At 37.0% G+C, this 15901-nt stretch overlaps 1 protein-coding gene and 1 non-coding gene across 2 annotated transcripts in view; one reads left to right on the forward strand and one right to left on the reverse strand.

Moving 5' to 3' along the window:
- LOC101438576 (glutamate carboxypeptidase 2) overlaps positions 1 to 15901 on the forward strand; it is a 67282-nt gene that overhangs the window by 19155 nt on the left and 32226 nt on the right. Inside the window, exons 7-10 of the mRNA XM_023583883.3 lie at positions 3728 to 3821; positions 13211 to 13309; positions 13571 to 13656; positions 15579 to 15698. Coding sequence (XP_023439651.2) covers positions 3728 to 3821; positions 13211 to 13309; positions 13571 to 13656; positions 15579 to 15698 — 399 coding nt within the window. The remainder of the gene's footprint in view (positions 1 to 3727; positions 3822 to 13210; positions 13310 to 13570; positions 13657 to 15578; positions 15699 to 15901) is intronic.
- On the reverse strand, positions 7801 to 7907 carry LOC111759782 (U6 spliceosomal RNA). The gene has a single exon (XR_002793672.1). It is a non-coding gene; the product is annotated as a U6 spliceosomal RNA (small nuclear RNA).

Raw genomic sequence — 15901 nt, forward strand, 5'->3', positions numbered from 1 at the left:
GCATATAAACAATTTTGTGGTAAATTGTATGAATATTCATATTAAATGGGAGTAAATTAAGAATGTTAATAGCCCTGTGTCAGTCCATGTCATATTTTGCTGTCAGATGAGTTCAAGTTAGATCAGATTTTATTGCTGACAAAGTTCCCCCAATCTTGTGGATTTCACTGTTTTTTTTGTTTTGTTTTATTTTATTTCCCAATTGCAAATAAGGGATAATGGATTACTAATTCTATAAACCCCTGAAATAGAGCCCTCAGGAGCATCCCTGCCTGAGGCACTGTTTACTGTGGCAGTCAGTGAGATCCTCCTGAGATGTGCTTCTTCTGGAGTAACCTCCTGACTCACTTTGAAATCTCTTAGCCATAAAACTCATTTGTATTTAAGATTTCCCCCTTTTAATCAAGGTTTTTTTCCAAATACATTGTTAGTTGCTGCTTGGTAATAATCCCTCGGTGCCAGAGAGGCCCACCCCTGGGAGTTATATCCTACACTGGGGGTAAGGCAGTGAGTTTATATGCTGAGTTTGGTGGCTTAGAGAGAGGCCACATTTAAATAACAAGGAGGTTTTCAAGAGGTAACGCCTAGGCAATATATAATACTAGGCTAAGTTTCAACTTTACAAAAATAAGCATTAATATCAAGAGTCTACTTTCACTAGGCACTGCCCATGTAGTCCAGGAATTCTTGCCACTCTATTAGAGAATGTAGCAGGAGTCCCCAGATGAAAATTTAATATTCTGTTGGTTATTGTGTGGGTCTCCCCCGACTGAGCTAACACCCCATGACGACATGACCACATTTGTATTCCATAACATCATGCCCTGGGTGCATCCTTCCCCACACATCCCCCCACCAGTGACACCCAGAACCACAGTGACACCCGGAACCACTCTGCCATAGTTGTAACTTTTCTGTTATCTAAAACATCCCCCAAAACAAAGCCAATTTATTTATTTTTTGCATTGTGCCTTTCATCACCATAAGATCTGCTATCTTTTATGTATGTTTATAAATTTTCCCTATGTTTCCCCAGTGTCTTTTATTTTTTCACTTTATTTTCAAAGAGGTTTTAGATTACAGGAAAGTCACATAGAAAAATAGGGGATTCCCATGCCTAACCCCTCCCCCTCCCATATATTCCCCTATTAATAACATCTTACATGAGTTTGGTACATTTGTTATAGTTAATGAACAAATATTGAAGCATTGCTTCTAACCATAGCCAGTGATCTACATTATGGTTTGCACTTTACACCATACAATTTTATAGGTTTTGACAAAATGTGTAATAACCTGTATCTGTCATTGCAAAATTGCAGAACAATTTCAATGCCCTAGAAATGCCCTTCATTCCACCTATTCTTCCCACCCTCACCCCTTGGAACCTATGGTAACCAATAAGTTTCATGTTTTCAAGAATAAGGCTCATAGTTATATGCATTAAGATTGAGGGCTTGACATACTGGCCTGTTTTCTTTAAATAGGCACTGCCTGTGTACTCAAGAGATTCTTGCCCCTCTGTTTGAGAATGTAGCAGGACTCCCCAGCATGGGAGTTTAATATTTTCCTGTTTTTTGTGTGCGTCTCTACCCACTGAAATAACACCCCGTGCCAAGAAGAATACATTCATATTCCACAGGAGCATGCCCAGGTGCACCCTTTCCCACATATTCCACCCCTACACCATGGACGCCCTGCACCAGTGGCCCTCCCCTGCCATATTTGCCAAAAGAACATTCCCACCGTTGTAGTTTTAACCACAGACCTGCAAATCCCCAGAGGTCACCTGCTGCTTCCTCCAGCCCTCCCCCAGTGCCATGGACAGGCCAGCCCAAGCCCCACCTGCTCCCCCTCACATTCCAGCACCATCAGCCCCACTCACGTCCTTGCACCACCCAAAAGTGCTTCCTGTATTGTTGCTATATAAAGATAACAGTGATAACTATGATGGAGTGTTTCTTAAATGCCAGCCCTTTATCTGCATTAATTCCTTTTTTCTTCATAGGTTATTATTATCTCTATTTTGCCTAGCAGGAAAGTGAGACTAAGAGAAGTAATCTGTCCAAGGTCACCACACCCTCAAGTGAGGAACTGAGATTCAAATTCAGGCATTCTGGCTACAAGACTATACATGCTGGCCTTATGCCAAAATCCTCCCTGGTGAAATAAATCATTAACAAAGGAAACTAATTTATTTTGAAAGTACTCGGCTATTTGATGTCCTTTAAAAAACATCTGTGATCCTTTAGCATGTATAGTCACTAGTTACAATTAAGGTTGTATAACGTGGATAAAATAGTTCACCAAATTATCTGGTATATATTTATTCTTCATCTAGTTTTTCCATTAAACTCACATTACCTGATAATAAAATCAGACTAATCTAATTGAACTTTATTTACCCCATCTTTATATCCAAGTTTTAGAAATGCAACTTCTTCCCTGGTCTGTTCAGTTACACAAAGCTAAAATAATGAAAATTTCATAATTAGCTGGTATGTTTCTGTTGATGGTCCTCAAATTCAAATGATATTATTTTAAGGAAGAATCTCATGTCATCTCTATGGGTTTTTTTGAATTCCTTTTTGTGTCCTATATTTTTCTTTTTCTCTTATTATGGAATATTTCTAATATACACAAAAGTTGAGATTGTTTATCAATTTTGTTTTGTTTATCCATCCCACCTTTTTTTTGTTATTGTGCTAGAGAATTTGAAAACAAATCCCACACATTATATTATTATGTCATTTTACCCATAAAATATAAGATTTTGCAATTACTTAAGTTTCTTACTAGATCATTTAAAAATCTGGAGAAAAATTTTAGAAGTAGCTCTTGTTTTAAATTTGAAGAAATGTGTTTTTTTCTTATTTGTAAAATAAATGTAAAATGTATAAAAATTAAAGTAAAATATCTTATAGAAATGTATTTTATCTTGTGGCAAAACTTACATACAATCAAATGCACAAGTCTTAAGATTTCAGTTAATAAATTTTGAAAACTGCATACATTTATGCCTCCTAAAAGAAGATATGGAAGGGTTCCTTTACCCTAAACAGTTTTCTTCTTTCTCTCTCTGGGAGTCAATTTCTACCATTCAACTGTTTTCTAATACCTATCACCATAAAAAATAAAAAAAAACCTATCACCGTACATTAGTTTGCCTGGCTTTGAACTCCATGTACGTGGAGTCCCACAGTATGTGTTCTTTTCTCTCTTGCTTCTGTCATTCACCGTAATGATTCTGAGATTTATACATGTTGTATGTATTTGCAGTTTATTTCTTTTCATTGCTGCGTGGCTTTCTATTCTATTGTAATACTGCAAGTTGTTTAGGCGTTCTCTCGTTGATGACTATCTGGGCTGTTTCCAGTATTTGACTGATATGAATATGGCTACCAGAAACCATTTAGTACAGGTGTTTTATGGATATATGTTTTTATCCATCTTGCATAAATATCTAAGAGTGAAATTCTGGGGAACAGTGTACATTTCTGTTTAACATTAAATTTCAAAAGACCTCTCCAAAGTGATTGTACTATATTACAGTCTCACCAGTAATGTACGACAGTGTCAGTTCCTCTACTGTCTCGCTAGCATGTGGAACTGTCAGTCTTTTTAATTTTAACAATTCTAGTATATATGATGTGAGACTGTATTTCATGGGGAATCCTTTAAAGGGAACTGAATTTTTATTGAAAATTTTTTCAATTTTTTCCCCCAGAATATGCGTATCGATTTGGCGTTGCAGAGGCGGTTGGTCTCCCAACCATTCCTGTGCATCCAATTGGATACTATGATGCCCAGATGCTCCTACAGTAAGTTTGTCAGAAAAGAAGGGGTCGTCGCTCTTTGGCTTATTCTCTACATTGGCAGTCTTCACCTTATGTACTTTTATTTTCATCATTTGATACTCAAATTCTGCGAGAGGGGTAGAGCATGTGATTGTATCCCCATTTTATAGAGTTTATTTTGTGTATTAGTATCCCGTGTTGGGCAGTCATGAACATGCGCCTCTCACGTCTCTGATAGCGGGAAGCAAAATGGATCAGTGTCCTCAGTCCCTGTGCGTTAAAGTCCATCACCATGTTTCTGTCAAGGCAGCGATTTCCGGGACTGAGTGTGGCAGGGGTGCTAAGGCAGGCCCGTTGCTGTCTTCGCTCCTCGATGAGAAGCTCTGACTCATGGACTCCCTGACAGCCTTGATTAACTGCATGCACACACCTAACCCTGTTTATTTCCTTTCTTCCTTCCCTCTCCCGTCCACCAAGTGTCAGACCTGCACTGAAGTCTGATGGCTTTCTCAGCCTTCCTTGGCTCCCTTGTCATTTCCCTAGTGAGTCTCTTACCCATCTACTCCCATTTTATCATCTGCTTCTGCAGGACCTGGAGTGATACTGTGATAGCGTTGTCCATCTGGCTTTCAACTCTAGCTGCTCGTCCCCCTTTGCTTTCATTGTTGAGGCTCCTCCAGATCCATTATTCCTTGGCTGCTGGTGGTTTTGCCTGACTTTAGGACTCTTCTATCTTCCCTGCCCGGCTTCCCCCTGCTGCATGTTCCTTTCTTCTCCATTATTCTTTTTTATTTAAACTTTTTTTCTTTATTTTTTTTAAAGGAGTTTTAGATTCTGTTATTATTGTTTTGTTTTGCTTTGTTTTTTTGGATTCTATTATTCTTAAGACAGGGGAGAGCACTGACTTTTCTGAGTAAAGTGCCTTTCAAACCGGCCACTTAGTCGATTTTCCTCCTTAGTTTCAAGGTGTTGCTGATCATTTTATAATATTCTGGTACCTATGACAAAACTCTCTAGGACATAATTCAGTGCTCTCAGTTTTACAAATGAGGAAGCTGACATTCAGAGAATAGGAGGGATCTACCCAAATTAAGAACAAAGGAACGGAATGCTGGTCCTTTTTTTTTCCTGCTGGGAAACTACATGGGTTAGAGTTGAGGATCAGGCAAGAATGTTGAGGGCACCATGAGTATGTCTCATCATGTTCATAAAGCCTAAATATTCATGAAATTTGAAAGATGAAATTGTAATGTTATTTGTAACACTGTAAACAACACCCATCTTCGATAATTGATGTCAAATAGATTACTGAATATGATAGTACATGGGGCCATTAAAATAAATGCAATACAACAATATCTGGTGATATAGAAATATGCTTATATTATACTAAAAGTTGGAAAAGGCAGATTTCAATCAGCTTTACCTAGTATATCCTAATTATGTAAAAGTTTAAAAACAAGCATAATCTTATTTTTGTAATTCGTATAAAAGGCAATGCAGGAAGGAAGAAAAAAGGGAAGGATCATGTGGAATTGGATGTGAGGTTTATTTAACTCCACCTTTTGACTGTGCTTGTTAATTAGGCTGATGTCAGCTGCTCCCTAATTGTGCAGTAGAATTACTCCATTAAAAAAAAATACCAAATTCAATTTATCTCAAATTTTGATTAGGTCACCTTCTGTAAGCTATTTTGTAAATGAAGCCACCAATAATAATGTAACTTCTATGGGAAAGTGCATTTTCATTCAAAACATCAAATAAAAAGTGAACTTTGGTGCATTAGTCAGGGTTCTCTAGGCAAATGGATTCAACAAGAGATATCTGTCTATAGTATGCAATTCTGTAAGATTCTCTCATGCAGCCGTGGGGATGCACAAGTCCAGGTACTGCAGGCAGGCTGCAACCAGGGGCTATAATGAAAGTCCAGTGAAGGCCTTGATGAGTTTTGGGAGATGGCAGCTGTCCAAAGATGGACTGGGAAATTCTCTCAATGTTGGAATCACTTCCCTTTTTAAGGCATTCAACTGATTGGGTTAAGCATCACTCATTGCTGATGGCAATCTCCCTGATTGATGTAATTATAACCAGCTATCTATGATTTACCACTGCAGTACAGTCAATGGTGACTGAAATCCATAAATGCCCTTTTATTACAGTTTGCCCAATGCTTGCTTGACCAAACAACTGGGCACAATTACCTGGCCGAGTTGACACAAGAGCCTAACCATCACATTTGGAAATTCAACTTATTTGGAATTAGAAGCCCTCCTGTATTTATTTACAATACAACCATTCCTCTTTCATCATCCATACTTTCTAAGGTCTACTAAAACATTCTGTATGCTTGGAATTCATTTTTAAAGTGTTCAAAAAGTATTAAAAACAGTTTTCCAAAGCAAATATACTTCATTTAAGAATTTACTTATGAAAATTTACTCCCTCTGTTCTCTGTTCATCTCTTATCTTGGGAGTGTGCTAATCATTCTTTTTATTTTTGCATGCAATTCATCCAAAGTGTGCAATCAATGGTATTTGCTATAATCACATAGTTGGGGTTTATCATCTCGATCATTATTAGAGTATTTTTCTTATTTCAATAATATTAATAATAAAAAACAGAAAGAAAATTCCTCTCCTCTCCATCTCTCTGTTTTCCCTGCTGTACATAGCTGCTATTTCTGGCTATTCTTGTGTGATTATTTATTTTTTTATTAAGTGGTCTTATTGAGATATATTCATATACCATATGATCTATCCAAAGTATATAATCAATGACTTTTAGTACAGTCACAATGTTGTGCATTCATTATCTCAAAAATTTTAGAAGAATTCATTACTCCAAAAAGAAAGACTCTATAACCCCTTAGCATTCCTTCTTCAGCCCTGCATAACCACTAATCTCCTTTCATCTTTATAAATTGATTTATATTTACATTTTAAATAAATAGAATCATACAATATATAGTACTCTGTTCCTGGTCTCCTTCACTTAGTATGTTTTTTGTTTTTGTCTGATTTTAACATTTTGTAGTATTAACCTATGGTCTTATATATACAATTTTACCCATATTCATATTTTACATAATACATCTATATTTCCCATAATATATTTATTAATCGTTCATAATAGGGCAGTCATACAGTATTTGTCCTTTTGAGTCTGGCTTGCTTCACTCAACATAATGTTCTCCAGGTTCATCTATGCTGTCATATACTTAATGACTTCATTTCTTCTTACCACTGCATAATATTCCATCATGTGTATACCATTTGTCCATTCATTCATCAGTTAATGGACACCTGGGTTGTTTTCAGCTTTTGCCAATTGTTAACAATGCTGCTATAAACATTGGTGTACAGGTATCTATTCGTGTCACTGCTCTCAGTACTTCTGGGTTTATACCTAGCAATGGTATTGCCGGGTCCCATGGCAAGTCTATATTCAACTTTCTTAGGAGCTGCCAAACAATCCTCCACAGAGGTACAGAGTGGCTGTACCTCTCTACATTCCCACCAAGAGTGAAGAAGCATTCCTGTCACTCCACATCCTCTCCAAACTTTTGCAGTTTTCTAACTTTTTAATAGTTGCCAGTCTAATAGGTCCAAAATGATATTTCATTGTAGTTTTGATTTGCATTTCCCTAATCACTAGTGATGTTGAACATTTTTTTCCTGTGTTGCTTCACCATTTGTATTTCTTCTTTGGACAGTTGCTTTTTTCAAGTCTTTTGCCTATTTTTTAATCAGTTAGCTTGTCTTTTTATTGTTGAATTATATGATCTCATTACATATCATGGATATTAAACCCTTATCAGATATCTGATTGCCAAATATTTTCTCCCATTGAGTTGGCTGCCTTTTCACCCTTCTGACAAAGTCCTTTGAGGTGTAAAAGTGTTGAATTTTGAGGAGGTCCCATGTATCTATGTTTTCTTTTATTGTTCATGCTTTGGGTATAAGGTTTAAGAAACATCTGCTTAACACAAGACTTTGAGGATGTAAAAATATGGAACACTTCATGAATCTGCATGTCAGCTTTGTGCAGGAGCCATGATAATCTTCTCTGTATCATTCCAATTTTAGTACATGTGCAGCTGAAGTGAGCACTAGCAGTTCTTGAAGCTATAAATTTTACTCTTAGCACCATCAATGAATCCCATAAGTTTTGGTATGTTGAAATTTCATTTTTATTCATCTCCAAGAAGTGCCTAATTTCCCTCATAATTTCTTTTTTTAACTCTATTTTGAAATACCTTCAAATTTATGGAACAGTTGTAAAAGTAATACAAACTCTGTACAGAGAACTCCAACATACCTCTGTTCCCCATCTCCAAGTTCCCAGATACCAGGATTCACCAATTTTAACATTGTCCCACATTTGCCCTCTCGTTCTATTTATGTATTTATCTAGCTCTGTCTATCAATCATTTTCTGAACCCTTGAGTGTAGGTTGTATACACCATGTTCCTTGAGCACCTAATACTGCCCAAACTTCCCAAGACCAAGGATATTCCCTTATATAATCCTTAATTACAGTTATCAGATGCAAGAAATTTACCACTGATATTAAACTTACAATCTAACTTCTCATTTTTCCATATGTCTCAGTATTGTCCCTTTGAACCTTTTTTCCTCTGTTGCTAGATCCCATTCAGGATCATGTATTGCATTTAATTGTAATTGTCTCTTTAGTAGCTTAATTTTCCCATCTAACTACTCCAAAGTATTTCATTCAGAGGATTAATCACATTCACAGTATTGCAGTACCCTCATGACCTTTCATTGCTAAAACTTTTCCATCTGTCCAACCAAAACCCAATTCCCATTGTGCGTTAACTCCCCATTCTCCTTGCTCTCCACTCTGGCAAACTGTACTATAATTTGTTTATATGAGCTTGCATATTCTTCAGTATTTTCTTTGTAATTACCATGGGAATTAAACTTGACTTCCTAAAATCTTTAACAATCTCATTTTCTTTGATACTAACCTAACATCAATATTATATACAAACTATCTTCTTGTATCCCTCCATCCCCACCTTTATGTAGTTCTTGTCACAAATTACGCATTTATATATTGAGCCAAAACCTACTGATTTATCATTACATTTTCTGCATTTGCACTTTAGAACCTTTGGAGAGTAAAAAAATGGAGTTACAAAACAAAAATACAGTAGTACAGGCATTAATATTTACTCATGTTACCACCTTTACCAGAGATTCTTTTATTTCTTCATGTGGCTGTTCTTTCCTTTCAACCTGCATAACTCTTTTTAGCATCTCCTGTAGAGCTGTTTTAGTGGCGACAAACTTCTTCAGGTTTTGTTTATCTGAGAATGTCTTGATTTCCTGTTTTTGAAACACAATGCTGTCAGATACAGAAATCTTGGTTGGCAGATTTTTGCTTTCAGAACTTTAAATATGTCCTTCTACTGCTTCTTGCCTCCATGGTTTCCAATGAGAAATTGGTAATTATTGAGGCTCCCTTGTATGTGACACATTGTTTCTCTCTTGTGGCTTTCAGAATTCTCTGTCTTCTATATTTGACAGTTTGACTATAATATGCCATGACGTGGGTCTATCTGGGTTTATCCTGTTTGGAGTTCATTGCGCATCTTGGATATATACATTCATGTCTTTTGTTAAATTTGGTAAGTTTTCAGCCATTATTTCTTTCAAAATTCTCTCTGTCCCTTTCTTACTTTCTTCTCCTTCTGTCCCACAGTGTATATTAGTACTCTTGATGGTGTCATACAGGTTCCTCTGGCTCTGTTCAATTTTCCTCATCCATTCTTCTTTCTACTTCTCACTGAATGATTTCAAGTATCTTTTCAACTTCTCTGATTCTTTTTTCTGAAACTTCCAGTCTGCTGTTGAAGTCCTTAGGCAATTTTTTATTTCTTTCACTATGGTCTTCAGCTCCTCTTAGTTATGTTTCATAATTTCACTCTTTTTATTGATAATTTCTTTGTACTCATCTATTGTTTTCATAATTTTCTTTCTTTCTTTGTCATTGTTCTTTTCCTTAGTTCTTTGTTCTCTTCCTTTAGTATTTGAACATATTCAGGACCATTTTATTAGTCTTTGTCTGTTTTATCCTATGGTCCTCCTCATTGATGGCGTAGGATGTTTTAGTCTTCTTTGCCTGGCCATTGCATCCTGTTTCTTTGTATGTTTTGTAACCTTTTGCTGAAATACGGGCATTTTGGATTTTAGTGTGTTATCACTGGAAATTTGACTCTGAAGCATCTTTTACTTAAGCTTGTATCCAGCAAGTGTTATGACAGAGTTTTCCTTCATGATTTCTTTTATAATCTATTGGTCATTTAGGAGTTTTTGTCTAATTTTCACATGTGTGATTTTTCCCAAATATCCTTCTGCTATCAATTTTTCATTTCTTTCCTTTATGGTTAAAGAATCCCATTTATATGTCATCAATCCTTTTAAGTTAATTGAGGTGTGTTTTATGACCTAACCTACAGTCTGTTCTGATGAATGTCCAATGTACCTTTGAGAAGAATGTATATTATTTTTTGTTGGATAAAGTGTTCTATAGATGTCAGTTAGGTCTAGTTTGCTTATAGTTTTGTTCATGTCTTCCATTTTCTTGTTGATATTCGTCCTATTTGTTCTATGCATTATTGAAAATGAGTATTGAAGTTTCCAAATACTACTGTTGAACTGTCTATTTCTCCCTTCAATTCTGTTGAGTATTTGCCTCATATATTTGGAGCTCTGTTATTAGGTGCATTTATGTTTATAAACATTATATTTTTCTTATTAAATTGACCCCTTTATCATAATAAAAATATCCTTCTTTGTCTCTGGTAACAATTTATGTCTTAAAATCTGGTTTGTTTGATATTAATATAATCATGTAAGTTCACTTTTGGTAACTAGTTGCCTGGAATATTTTTTGATCCCTGTTGTTGTTGTTTTTAAACCTATTTGTACCTTTTAGTCCAATGCATAATTTTTGTTGACAGCATAGAGTTGCAACATTTAAAAAAAAAAAATGTATTCTGCCAATCTTTCCATTTTGATTACATTTAATGTAATCACTAACATGGTAGGACCTGAAGGACTCTTTAGTATTTCTTGTAGGGAAGATCTGTTAGCAACAAGTTTCTCAGATTTTTTTTTTCTTTTTGTATTTGGGTTTTGTAATAGTCAGCCAAAGGGGTGCTGATGCAAAATACCAGAAACTGGTTGGTTTTTATAAAGGATATTTATTTGGGGTAGATGCTTACAGTTACCAGGCCATAAAGCACAAGTTCCTTCCCTCACCAAAGTCTATTGCCATGTGTTGGAGCAAGATGGCTACTGATGTCTTTAAAAGTTCAGGCCTCCTGAGTTCCTCACTTCTTGGGACTTGCCTCTTGCTGGGCTCAGTTGCTTTGCTTTTTTCCCCAAGGCCAGCTATAGACTATCAGCTGAATGGCTCATCTCTCTTCCTGGACCTCTGCCGTGTCTAGTCGAGTCTTCTCTCTGCTCCTCTGTGTGCTTACATCCTTGGCTCCAGCATAGAATTCCAACCTCCCTTCTCTGAGGTGCAGTTTCTCTGTGAGTTCCCACTCACAAAGTGGGCGGGGATTCAATGTCTTACTGATGTGGCCCAATCAAAGCCCTAATCATAATTTAATCATGCCCAGAAGAAGAGACCAGTTTATAAACATAATCCAAGTATCTATTTTTGTATTCATAAACAATATCAAACTGTCAGGGGTATGTTTTAATTTTTTCTTTATATTTGAAGTATAGTTTTGCCCAATACAGAATTTTTGATTATCTATATTTTTCTTTCAACACCTTGAATATGCCCCTGTGATTTCTGATGAGAAATTATTTGGTAATCTAATTGCAGATCCCTTGTCTGTGATGAGTTGCTTCTGTGTTGCTCCTTTCAAGATTTTCTTTTCTGACAATTTGATGATATGCTTACATGTAAATCTCTTTCACTTTCTCCTAAAGGAGTCTTATTGAGCTTCTTGGATGTGCAGATTAATGTTTTTCACTAACTTTGGGAAGTATTGGGCTGTTCCTTCTTCACATATACTTGCTGCCTTATTCTTTCATCTCCTTCTGGGAGTCCTATTATGCATATGTTGCGCACTTGATGGTACCCTACAGGTTATCATATATTCCAAGGTAAGGCCCACTGATGGGGCACTGTTTTCCTGGGACTGTGTTCCCTGCCCATAGTGTCCAGATGTTTACAGAGGCTTCAGGAGCCCCCTGCTTGAGGCACTGGTACTTACTCTGGCAGTCAGTGAGCTCCTCCTGAGAAGTGTGTAAGCGTAATCTCTGGAGCGACCTGCTGACTCACTTTGATATCTCTTAGCCATTAAAAAACTCACTTGTATTTAATATTTCCCCCTTCCTGAATCCACATTTAAGGCTTGGAATGTCCATTTTTAACATGGCTCTGGTAGGCCCAAACAAGTCTGTTTCTTCATGGCGGCTGAATTTTCTTCAAATTTTAGTTGTATTTAAGATTTAGTTGGAACTGTCACTCTCTTTCATTTGTCTGGAACCCCTTTCTTCTATCTGCTGCTATGCATTGAAGCTACATCCAGCTTCCCATGCCCAATCAAGAATAACTCAGTCTATGCTCAGTAAAGTAAAGGAAGATATGTTGAAATGAAACCACAAAGTGCAAATTTGTAAAGTTGGTGACTCAAATTCTGAAGGTAGATTGGATAGTGAGTATCACGTATGGTAAAGGATATCTTTTATATGGAAGGACTTGACCACTCCACAAACATGATCATATTCTCTTTCTCAGTCATCTGCTGAGAGATAAGCAGGAACTACTGGCATGCACTGACTGATCCACCTGAACGTTTTTACCGTTTTGAATAAAAGTAAAGCATGAAACATTTGAGGCTGCAGTTTGAACTGAACTCCTTTGTCCTAATATTTCTCTGTCCCTAATAAGATGTGTGTGAAAGTACTTTGTAAATAGTAACCCCCTGCCCCATATATATCCAGGAACATATTTACCAATGGTGGAGGTAACATAATAGGTTTTTCTAGAGGTAAACAACAAGATTTACTTCAGATCATGCTCTGGAAAGTACTTTTAACGTGGTTATTGCTGAACACTGGTCCTCTAGAGTCTTGTTTCTTATCCATGATTTTCGTCTCAGCTATAACATGGACCGGTTGTGTGGCTTGGGGCATCCTACCACATCTCTCTAAGTCTGAGGCTCCTTATCTGTGAAACGGGGCTGATAATAGAACCAACCTCAGAAGAGGAACTAAACGGCACATTGTGTGCAAAACTTAGCACCATCCTTGGCTTGTAGATGTTATCAGGAGCAGAAGCTCAAGAAAGCGAATTCACAGACATTTTAACTGGTAACTTCAAAGGTTTTCTTTCATCTAATGATAAATTTTGTGTACAACAGAAAAATGGGTGGACCAGGACCACCAGAGAACAACTGGAAAGGAAGTCTCAATGTATCCTACAATATTGGACCTGGCTTTGCTGGAAACTTCTCAAAACAGTTAAGAGGATTTTTCATTTTAACTGCTTTTAGGGGGAACTCATTTTCAACAATTATGGAGGGTAACAGGAAAAGTAGAGCCTCTCTAGTACCAGCAGGAAACCAAACCACAGATTAAAGAGGGGAATACGCTTATAATTGGCCAACGTAATTTTGGTCTCTTTAGAAATCTTTTCAAAATAATGTAAGATTTAAAAATCTTTGTGGGGAGTGATCTGTTAACCAATTTTTGAAAATTTTTGTCCTTTATTTTTGCATTAGTCGAGTCAAGATGCATATCCATACCAACAATAAAGTGACAAGAATATACAATGTGATTGGAACTCTCAAAGGAGCTGTGGAACCAGGTAAAGAAATTAACCACTCTCCACATGTTGGCCCAGCAGTTCTGTACCAGGCATGCTCCAAGTTCTGGGAGTGTAGGGTGAATAAGGCAGAGCCACTTTTTGCCCTCATTGAACAAAATGCATAAATATGAGATAATACTGTATTGTGATACAGGCTGTGAAGAAAAGAAAACGAAATGTTGGCACTAGGTCGGTCAGCGGACCCAGGTAAATGAACCGTGCATGTTTCAACTGATGCATGGAAGGAAGGCAGGGAAAAGTTGTTTGGAATTGTTTTTTTCTGAGTCATCTGGATTTGCTCACCACGTATTGTGTAGAGAAATATTAACATCTATATAAAAGAACACTCAGAAAATTAAGGTACCCTTGAATTACTGAATACTTTCTCTAGTTTTATTTTCTACAACTGAAGTCATTGATGAAATTTATAGACATATGATTCTGTAGGATTTTATATGACCTGCTGATTAATAATATATACACACACGTATTTTTCTCATGTTTGGTTATATATACACAATACTTTTTCTCTAAATGTCCCTAGTTGTATAATCATTCCAACTACTCTTTCATAATGCCAAACTGGAAGAAAGAAATGGGAAATATAAAGAAATTTCCCCAAAATGACACATTTTCATAAGAAAATTTGAAACAAAATCTCATTTTATACATTTTGGTTAAAGTCATCATTGTATTTCAATTCCTTAGGAACTCTTTGGTTATGTATTTCTCATAAAATCCGATACCATTAAATTGCATACCTTTCATAAGCCAGTGCTCTCATTCAGGGATCCAGGTTATTGATATACTTCCAGTGAGTACTGAACAGTATATAACTGGTTCTTAATTGAACCGTACTGAGCACTTATTTTGTGCCAACTCTGTTCTTGGCATTGAGGATAGAGAGCTAAAATAGACAAAGAGCTCACAGGGCTCAAAGCCAGACATTTAGGCATGCTACATACTATATCAATTATGAAAATATTAGCTGAAAGCTGGGTATGCAAAGTACTTTCCTCTTCCTATAGAAACTAGGAAAAGTTCATAGAGGGGAATATCTTTGAGCAGAACCTTGAAAAACTGAGTAGAAGAATAGAAAGTTGAGAACTTACTACATAGTGCCCATGTTCTCTTACTCTGAAGATATTGGAAACAAAGTAGTCAGTATGGTAAGAATAAAAATGTAATAGAGTATTATATAAAGATAAGTATAGGGATAATTATTGGGCTAAGGTTTGGAAAAGTTACTACCGTGATGACTGTAATACACTGAAGTACATGTTTGCATCTTGGCCTGAGTTTGTTTATTTATTTTTAAAGATTTATTTATTTTATTTATTTCTCTCCCCTTCCACTCCTCCCCCCGTTGCCTGCTCCCTGTGTCCATTCGCTGTATGTTCTTCTGTGTCCGTTTGCAGTCTTGTCAGCAGCACTGGGAATGTGTCTCCTTTTGTTGCATCATCTTGCTGCGTCAGCTCTCCGTGTGTGTGTGGCACCATTCCTGGGCAGGCTGCACTTTTTCTCATGGGGCAGCTCTTCTTACAAGGTGCACTCCTTGAGCGTGGGGCTCCCTTATGCAGGGAACACCCCTGTATGGCACGGCACTCCTTGTGCGCATCAGCACTGCACGTGGGCCAGCTCACCACATGGGTCAGGAGGCCCTGGGTTTGAACCCTGGACCTCCCAAGTGGTAGGCAGACAATCTATCACTTGAGCCAAATCCACTTCCCAGAGTCTGTCTGTTTAGATAAAGGAACCAACCATCAGTCAGAACAAAAATCATGTATTTATGCAAGTTTTCAGGAATCTTGCTTTCTTTCTTTGAACTGTGACTGTTCTGTGTTTAGATGATACTGAGTCATGTGCAGTTTGCTCTGTTATTGACCTACAATGACTAGTAATCTTGTGATGATGCTTTCTAGACAGATATGTCATTCTTGGCGGTCATCATGACTCGTGGGGTTTTGGTGGCATTGACCCTCAGAGTGGAGCTGCTGTGGTTCATGAAATTGTGAGGAGTTTTGGAAAACTGAGCAAAAGAGGTAATAGAAGCAAAGAGTAAAAAGACCGACCTCTCCAACTCCCAGTTTAGACTTCTATAAAGTGAGTGTACCAATACCACCCTGTAGGTTTGTATGAAGGGTACCTGAAATGGTATATATAAAACATATCGTCTTAGTAGCACAGAGAACCTAGTAGTACTTAGTAGCAAAGTATAACATTCAATAAGTAACAGGTAGATTAT

This window comes from Dasypus novemcinctus, chromosome 10 (assembly GCF_030445035.2).
Source record: "Dasypus novemcinctus isolate mDasNov1 chromosome 10, mDasNov1.1.hap2, whole genome shotgun sequence".
In the NCBI taxonomy this organism is placed as follows: domain Eukaryota; kingdom Metazoa; phylum Chordata; class Mammalia; order Cingulata; family Dasypodidae; genus Dasypus; species Dasypus novemcinctus.